Source organism: Salvelinus alpinus, chromosome 4 (assembly GCF_045679555.1).
Source record: "Salvelinus alpinus chromosome 4, SLU_Salpinus.1, whole genome shotgun sequence".
Lineage (NCBI taxonomy): Eukaryota > Metazoa > Chordata > Actinopteri > Salmoniformes > Salmonidae > Salvelinus > Salvelinus alpinus.
Window position 1 is genome coordinate 74,470,430 of NC_092089.1, and position 9,328 is coordinate 74,479,757.

The following is a 9,328-nucleotide window of genomic DNA, read 5'->3' on the forward strand; positions in this document are numbered from 1 at the left end:
GCAAGGTGTCATAATGTATTTTTTTTCTCTCGCAAACATAATTTCTGAATTTAAAAGTAATCCAAGAAGTTACGTTTTTCGCAAGTATCTGTAATCTGATTATAATATTTGATCTGGTAATGTAACTGATTACAGTTAAGTATTTTGGGGGTAATCAGACGACATGTAACTCCTCAACCCTGGCCACTACATGCTCAACTGTAGACCTGTAACAGTTCTAAATCTGGATACCAAAATATACATTTGCATTTTACCACAGTTAGTGCTGTTGTTATTAGGTTAATGCACATTAACTCTCAACTTTCCAGCTCACATAGATTAATATTTATTAAACATCCAGGTCTCAAAGGGGACATGAGGTCATTATGTGCTTTCAGCTGCAGCGTAAATGTCAATTACATAGTTAAGGGGTTATTTGTTCAGCGTCAAGAGGATCTGCCTGAGGATGTGATGAGTCAAGCTGACCTTTGGACACACCACAGACCACTTTAATGTTCTTGCTAGATCCCTCCCATGACCCTAGCGTCTTTTGAAGCTGATGAGACACATTTTTTCTTAATAGCTAGGTTTCCATCCAATTGGCGACAGATTTCATGTGAATATAAAGAAAATATGCGCATTTTCCCACCAGTGGTGTGTTTCCGCCAAACTAGTGTTGAGTAATTAGTGCTTTTTGAGGTTGGTTCGGTTTTGATTAGATTATAAAAAAATAATCAAGGTTTTTGATTTCGGTTTTGATTATTTGAGTTGCTGTAACAACACAGAATAAAACAAAAAATAAAAGTCCCATGATGGTAGTGACTGACATTACTGCTTATCACTTATTAAGCATAATTTATTCACATTGCTTTACTTTAATAAAATATTTCAGTTGTTGTGTATATTACATTTGTTTTATTTGATTAATTTAGTATTTCATTCCAAGTCATCAACTCATAGAGCTGCTGCTGTCTGTCGAAATCACTATTTTGTAGTTCTTCAAAGTAAATAAGGCACTGCTGCTCTCTATATCCCCTCACAACATTCTTCTGCCTCTTCCATAACAGGCATAAAATAAACAGAGACTGGACAAATAGATGCGCAGTAGATTATGGCCATTGTAGTTTTACCAAGTTTTATGCGCTAAACTATGTAGTGTATTGGCCCTGTTAGAAACTACAACTCCCTGCTACATCGCACAGTTCAGGCTGGATCGGATTGATCTCTAGAGAAACTGCAATGTGCGCCTTGAGCTCACAGAAAAAAAACTGAACCAAATGGAATTCAAATACTCAACTGACATTGGTCAATGAGTATTTAAAAACCAAAAATAACCGTCGTTTTGGTTAATCGCTCAGCAGTACACCAAACGGACTTGTTGCAGATCAAAATCACTGTGTGACAACATACTGCACACAACATTTACATTTTTTTGCTTCAGTTAACATGTACAGAATAAAAATCTGAAGTTCAATGTGTTTCCATCACATTTTCAACTCTACCTATAGATTTATCACAAAAACTTAAATAGTAAAGGTACCTTCTCTAGTCTTGGCATGTGTGCTCTAGCCAACAGCTTGCAGATGCAGTGCAGGTAGTCTAGCCTACATGATGAGTAAGAATATTTTTATGGTATTTTGTGACACTTTTTTAATACATTTTTACCATATTTTGTGACACTTTTTTAATACATTTTTTAGGCAAACTACTTTGATTCATTTTTCAAACTGGTACTGGGCTACCTTCAGACAAGTCGTGTTCCTGACAGTCATCTTTCCATAGAGGGGTCTGTAGTTTGTAGGCTAAACCTTCAGGATGCTACAGATGTTTTCCCGAGAATACCTTTTCCATCACAGCTGTCATGATTTTTTAAATATGATATGATTTTACTTGCATAAAAATTATGGATGGAAATGTGGTTAATGTGTTGAATCCTAGCTTGAGATCCTCTTGACTAACTCAAATTTTCACCCAAATCTCCCTTTGACATCACGGCATGATTTAAATACGTGAAAGTCTTGCAAGCTTAACAAAGTGGGCTGAATCCTAATTTGAGATATGCCCAGCTCAATCTTTTCTGTAAATCACATATTCATGTCAATAGGAAATTTGAGTCTGAATGCTTGACTTGGATGCAAAGTTTCTCCTGGATAAAACATCAGTACAATATGTGTACGAACTGTTAATATCAAATGAAATATATTGACAAACTTGTAATGTAAGCCCACACTAAATCCTTGAATCAACATACATGAAATACAGTATGCTGAGAATCCTTGTATAATGCTTGTAGCATGTATAATGTCTAATGAATCGCCAAATCTTCTGTGCCTTCTTGGACAGGGCTGCGCTCCTTTACGCTGATGTCCAAGTGTAACTTCACCACCCTGAATGACAAGCAGATCAAGGAGGTGCAGGCTTCCACCACTGTGCTCTACGTACCCATCCTCTACATAATTGCCGTCACTCTGGGCCTCCCAGCTAACCTCCTGGCCCTGTGGGTCCTTCTGTTCCGTACCAAGAAGCTGTCCTCCACCATCCTCCTCATCAACCTCACCGCCACCGACCTCATAATACTGATGGAGCTCCCTTTCCGCATCGTCTACTACTTACAGGGCAACGACTGGGCCTTTGGTGAGCCATTCTGCCGCGTGGTCACGGCACTCTTCTACGGCACAGCGCGTCTCCTACCTGAGGTCATAGCGACTGCGTAGTCCCATGGTGTTTATACTTGCATACTATTGTTTGTACAGATGAACGTGGTACCTTCAGGCATTTGGAAATTGCTCCCAAGGATGAACCAGACTTGTGGAGGTCTACAATTTTTTTCCTGGTCTGAGGTCTTGGCTGATTTCTTTTGATTTTCCCATGATGTCAAGCAAAGAGGCACTGAGTTTGAAGGCAGGCCTTGAAATACATTCACAGGTACACCTCCAATTGACTCTAATTATGTCAATTAGCCTATCAGAAGCTTCTAAAGCTATGACATTTTCTGGAATTTTCCAAGCTGTTTAAAGGCACAGTCACCTTAGTGTATGTAAACTTCTGACCCACTGGAAATGTGATACAGTGAATTATAAGTGAAATAATCTGTTTGTAAACAATTGTTGGAAGAATTACTTGTGTCGTGTACAAAGTAGATTTCCTAACCGACTTGCCAAAACTATAGTTTGATGACAAGAAATTTGTGGAGTGGTTGAAAAACGAGTTTTAATGACTCCAACCTAATTGTATGTAAACTTCCGACTTCAACTGTAGATAATAGAACAAAAATGAAATAACATTTTAAAAGATTGACTTTTAGTTTATAAATACTTTGGTACAATCACACACTTAGCTAGCTGCCCACCTCGTTCCTTTCTGTTAGCATGTGCACGTAGTAAGTACACTTTGACACTTTCGGTATACCGGTCTTTTCAGATTCCACAATGATTCTTTAGTTGTGGACACTATATCACCGCACTCACGCTCTTGATCTGGGTCCTCATCTTTAAGTCACCTTGATTTTTCACCTGTGTGTTTTAATCAGTTTCTTTATGAAAATATTTTGCGAAATCCATGACAGTAGTTACAGCAAGGGGCTATAGCAGCACACAAGCAGACTACAAATGCATAATGGGCCAGGCATGCCCTGAGCTCCTGAAATGAGCACTACTTAATAAGGATTGCACGCTTTTTTCAAATCCTGTCTAAAATGACATACCCAAATCTAACTGCCTGTAGCTCAGGACCTGAAGCAAGGATATGCATATTCTTGATACCATTTGAAAGAAAACACTTTGAAGTTTGTGGAAATATGAAATTAATGTAGGAGAATAACACATTCGTTCTGGTAAAAGATAATACAAACAAAACATGCGTTTCCACATTTTCTTACCATCATCTATGAAATTTAAGAGAAAGGCCATACATTCAGATAGGAGTGTAGGTGTAATTTCGATTTTGGCCACTAGATGGAAATTGGAGCTGGTGCGAAGGCTGAAGCTCCAGCATTTGGGAAAAATGCTCCAGTCAAATTGGGCACGCTCCACTCCTCCCTCCACTCAGCCTCACATACTCTGTTCTGAACTAACCCTGTTAGCCAAGTAACAGGTAAGGTCAGAGTTTAGGTTAATGTCACCATTTGTTTACCCTGCTGTCCACCATTTTGTTCTACCAATTGAGAACACCAAATATTTTTCTCTGGATTTCACAAATTAAACAAAGAATTTCCTAATCCTGGGTTTTCCATTCTGTGGCAATTGTTTTAAACAAGGGTGTGTAATGTGGGAAAGTTCTCACTATGAGGTACTTAAAGCACAGACCTTGCTGAGCAAGACCTTGTAGAGTTTCTCCTTGAGTGAAAGCATCCCCTCAGGCTTCAACATGAAGACTACTATTCTTCTGCTTACTGTTGTCCTCATAGGTAAGACTATTTGATCAATCCATTGCGATAGCTATCACATTGTCAAATAGATTAAATATATCAAATCAAGTAGCTGGTCAGCTCACACATGCGATTTGGTTCTGGGTGCTGTTAGTGTTCAATATTACTTTGGCATTTTAAAGGTCCAATGCAGTTTTTATCTCAATATCAAATCATTTCTGGGTAATAATTTAGTACCTTAGTGTGATTGTTTTCAATTAAAATGGTTAAAAAAAGCACTTCTTAGCAAAATGCAATTTCTCAGGCAAGCATTTTGCAGGACTGTCTGGGAGTAATCTGAGAGAGGGGCTTAATTGGAGGAGCTTAATGGGCGGAATGTGTAACCTGAAAACAAGCTGTTAATGGCAGAGAGGGAAAACTCTTTATTATTGGTCTATTAACTTATCCAAAAATGTATTTAAAATGTACTTTATTTAGCCCTCTCTTGTCATCAGTCTTTAGGTGTTATTGGTTTTTCTCTCACGTTCAGTATGCGTTCCATGTTTGTTCTTTTGTATCTCTTCAGTATTAAAACTCACCTTCTGCACCTGCTTTCTGACTCCCGGCGTATACAATAAAGGAAATATACACTACCGCCTCCCACTCCTCTTTCTATTCTGGTCAGTGCTCTGCCTAGAAGGCCAGCATCCCGAAGTCGCCTCTTCACTGATGACGTTGAGACTGGTGTTTTGCGGGTACTATTCAATGAAGCTGCCAGTTGAGGACTTGTGAGGCGTCTGTTTCTCAAACTTTCTCCTCTTTCTATTCTGGTTAGAGCCAGTTTGCGCTGTTCTGTGAAGGGAGTAGTACACAGCGTCATACGAGATCTTCAGTTTCTTGGCAATTTCTCGCATGGAATAGCCTTCATTTTTTCAGAACAGGAATAGACTGATGAGTTTCTGAAGAAAGGTCTTTGTTCTGGCCATTTTGAACCTATAATCGAACCCACAAATGCTGATGCTCCAGATACTAAACTCGTCTAAAGAAGGCAATTTTTATTTCTTCTTTAATCAGAACAACAGTTTCAGCTGTGCTAACATAATTGCAAAAGGGTTTTCTAATGATCAATTATCCTTTGATAATGATAAACTTGGATTAGCTAACACAATGTGCCATTGGAACTGTTTCCAGCTACAAAGAAAATTGTTTTCTAAGTGACCCCAAACTTTTGAACGGTAGTGTATATAAAACACAGGAAATCACCTTTTTGACAGCACTGCCCCTTTAATATAAATGCCCTTTAGTTTGTTGAGTGGAAAAGAATATCAGCATAAAAGGGTTTCCTCCTCAGTCAACATATCTGTTGTCCATTTAATCTCTAGCTGTGTTGCCAGAGTGTCAGATGGCCAAGTTTGGTCAGCTGTGTAGCGGAAATTCCAGTAACAGGAGGAGGACAGGGGACAAATGGGGACAAGGACACTACGGAGCAAGCAGGTATGGCAAGTTAATGTATCAGTTTGGTTTTGCTTTATTTGACTGTCCGCAATTTACGTCATAATTTAGTTGGTAAGATGGTAACCACATAATAATTATTTCTAAGAACCCATTAGTACAATATTAATAATATCAATTTGATCTGAGACCCCTGCTCTGACTGTACACAGTACAAAACTCACAAAACAACAAGTGAAAACATACCATAGTGGTCTGATTGAGAGACTGTGAATGCTTTGTGAATCCTTCTGCATTAACCCCTTCCAATCTCTATGTTCAGAATAAAACATGTGCATGAGGGCATTGACATCATGTGTAACGACGGGGCCACAGTGTACGCTCCATTTGACGTGAAACTCAACGGCAAAGTGATAGTGTACAAAGACCCGAAGAAGGCAGCCATCAACGATGGGATCAACCTCAGTGGGGAGGGTCAGTGTCTACCCTGAATAATTTATTTTAATACCCTGGAAGGAGATCAATAGTCTATCCTGAATGATTTGTTTTAATACCCTGGAAGGAGATCAATAGTACTGTAAATGCTATGCCTATTTTAATAATGCATCCCAATTTAATGACTACTGTTTCACTGAGGTACAGTACATACCGGCAACTAATGTGTCATGGCAGAATGAAATGGAAGAATATATGGCAAATTAATTGATTGACTGGTTGAATGATTGATTGATTGACTCACACTGTGATTTTCTGTCTTGCAGGTCTGTGCTTTAAGCTGTTCTACGTGAAGCCTGACAGTTACTCTGGGGTGGTGAAGAAGGGCCAGAGGATTGGGACACTGCTCCCCATGCAGAGTGTCTACCCAGGAACCACTTCTCACGTCCACGTCCAGATGTGTGACAAGTCCGACCCCACCAAGTACTTCTGATTGATTGGTTAAATAAATAATAAAAATTATCACAATGATAGACCTTACTGTGTGAAAACAATTATTTGTCCTTTTTATTTATCCTTTTTATTTATCCACCCATCATGAATTTATCATATTCTGACCTCTTACCTTTGTGATACTCCCACAACAAACAACGTGTTGAAGTTTCAAAGAGCTCAACATGACATTTATCATTGATATGGGTTACTGGTTATACACTCCTATTCACTTCCTTGTTTATCTACATTAAACACATATCAGATGTCTTATGATTCATACAAGGATATCAAGCAGCAAACCCGTTATGCTGCTGTTATTTCTTTATGGGAAGCACTGGAGGCACGTGAGAGATTATAAAGCTGTCTACAAGACAACGGTCTCTGGCAATAATTATGTTTACATTATATTCATAATTTAATTGTTACAAGAAGGTGCCAAGTAGTGTGTGTGTCTGACCTTTGGCAGTGTTTACACAGTCATCCTATGAACCCAATTCTATATTTTTTTATATCCAATCTTTTTTTCTGACTGTCCACACTTAGTTTTATGTGACCCATATCAGATTTGCACATTTACGCTGATGTAGCCTTTGAAGTAACATGCAGATGCAATGCTAATTTCCTGTCATTTTTTGGTGGTTGTCTTGGTAATGGCAGATCAACAGGCAGTTCAGTTATGATATTTTGCCCAATTATTGTCAAAAGAGCTGATCTGATAGGTTAAAATAAAAATGTGTGGGAAAAGATCAGAATTGGGCTGACTGTGTAAACGCAGCCAATATTCTATCATGATTTAGAACCACATACGAATGTGATATAAATCGGAACTCAAAAGATCAGATTCGGTGTTTTTTGGTGTTGAGACATTACGTGTGTTTGCACAGATCTTTGACCAATCAAATCAGATATTTTGCCAATAATTTGGTCTCCTGTGTAAATGCAACCATAGTTTCCCACAATTTTATTTATTTATTTTTATTCCACCTTTATTTAACCAGGTAGGCTAGTTGAGAACAAGTTCTCATTTGCAACTGCGACCCGGCCAAGATAAAGCAAAGCAGTTCGACACATACAACAACACAGAGCTACACATGGAATAAACAAACATACAATCAATAATACAGTAGAAAACTATATACAGCATGTGCAAATGAGGTAGGATAAGAGCAGTAAGGCAATAAATAGGCCATGGTTAAACACTGGGATGGTCGAATGTGCAGAAGATGAATGTGCAAGTAGAGATACTGGGGTGCAAAGGAGCAAGATAAATAAATAAATACAGTATGGGGATGAGGTGGATTGGATGGGCTATTTACAGATGAGCTATATACAGGTCCAGTGATCTGTGAGCTGCTCTGACAGTTGGTGCTTAAAGCTAGTGAGGGAGGTAAGAGTCTCCAGATTTAGTGATATTTGCAGTTCATTCCAGTCATTGGCAGCAGAGAACTGGAAGGAGAGGCAGCCAAAGGAAGAATTGGCTTTGGGGGTGAGATATACCTGCTGGAGTGCGTGCTACGGGTGGGTGCTGCTATGGTGACCAGTGAGCTGAGATAAGGCAGGGCTTTACCTAGCAGAGACTTGCAGATGACCTGGAGCTAGTGGGTTTGGCGACGAGTATGAAGCGAGGGCCAGCCAACGAGAGCGTACAGGTCACAGTGGTGGGTAGTATATGGGGCTTTGGTGACAAAACGGAGGGCACTGTGATAGATTGCATCCAATTTGTGAGTAGAGTGTTGAAGGATATTATGTAAATGACATCGTCGAAGTCGAGGATCGGTAGGATGGTCAGTTTTACGAGGGTATGTTTGGCAGCATGAGTGAAGGATGCTTTGTTGCAAAATGGGAAGCCGATTCTAGATTTAATTTTGGATTGGAGATGTTTAATGTGAGTCTGGAAGGAGAGTTTACAGTCTAACCAGACACCTAGGTATTTGTACTTGTCCACATATTCTAAGTCAGAACCGGGCAGGCGGGCAGATGCGGGCAGCGATCGGTTGAAGAGCATGCATTTAGTTTTTCTTGCATTTAAGAGCAGTTGGAGGCCATGGAAGGAGAATTGTATGGCAATGAAGCTCGTCTGGAGGTTAGTTAACACAGTGTCCAAAGAAGGGCCAGAGGTATACAGAATGGTGTCGTCTGCGTAGAGGTGGATCAGAGAATCACCAGCAGCAAGAGCGACATCATTGATGTATACAGAGAAGAGAGTCGGCCCGAGAATTGAACCCTGTGGCACCCCCTTAGAGACTGCCAGAGGTCTGGACAACAGGCCCTCCAATTTGACACACTGAACTTTGTCTGAAAAGTAGTTGGTGAACCAGGCGAGGCAATCATTTGAGAAACCAAGGCTGTTGAGTCTGCCAAAAAGAATGTTGTGATTGACAGAGTGGAAAACCTTAGCCAGGTCGATGAATACGGCTGCACAATAACGTCTCTTATCGATGGCAGTTATGATTTCGTTTAGGACCTTGAGCGTGGCTGAGGTGCACCCATGACCAGCTCTGACACCAGATTGTATAGCGGAGAAGGTACGGTGGGATTCAAAATGGTCGGTAATCTGTTTGTTAACTTGGCTTTCAAAGACCTTAGAAAGGCAGGGTAGAATAGATATAGGTCTGTAGCAGT

At 39.8% G+C, this 9,328-nt stretch overlaps 1 protein-coding gene across 1 annotated transcript; it reads left to right on the plus strand.

Annotated features, from left to right (window-relative positions):
* The first annotated feature begins 4,091 nt into the window (after positions 1-4,091).
* On the plus strand, positions 4,092-6,744 carry LOC139574434 (leukocyte cell-derived chemotaxin-2-like). Its single transcript, XM_071398997.1, has 4 exons — positions 4,092-4,384; positions 5,707-5,818; positions 6,099-6,250; positions 6,538-6,744. The coding sequence occupies exons 1-4, from the start codon at positions 4,345-4,347 to the stop codon at positions 6,702-6,704; spliced, it is 471 nt and encodes a 156-aa protein (XP_071255098.1). The 5' UTR covers positions 4,092-4,344; the 3' UTR covers positions 6,705-6,744.
* Positions 6,745-9,328: the final 2,584 nt, after the last annotated feature.

Excerpts from the sequence above, each read along its gene's own strand:
- LOC139574434 (XM_071398997.1), top strand. The coding sequence starts at position 4,345 with ATGAAGACTACTATTCTTCTGCTTACTGTTGTCCTCATAG. Across the intron at positions 4,385-5,706 it reads GCTTACTGTTGTCCTCATAG|CTGTGTTGCCAGAGTGTCAG; the intron begins GTAAGACTATTT and ends TTTAATCTCTAG. Across the intron at positions 6,251-6,537 it reads GATCAACCTCAGTGGGGAGG|GTCTGTGCTTTAAGCTGTTC; the intron begins GTCAGTGTCTAC and ends TCTGTCTTGCAG.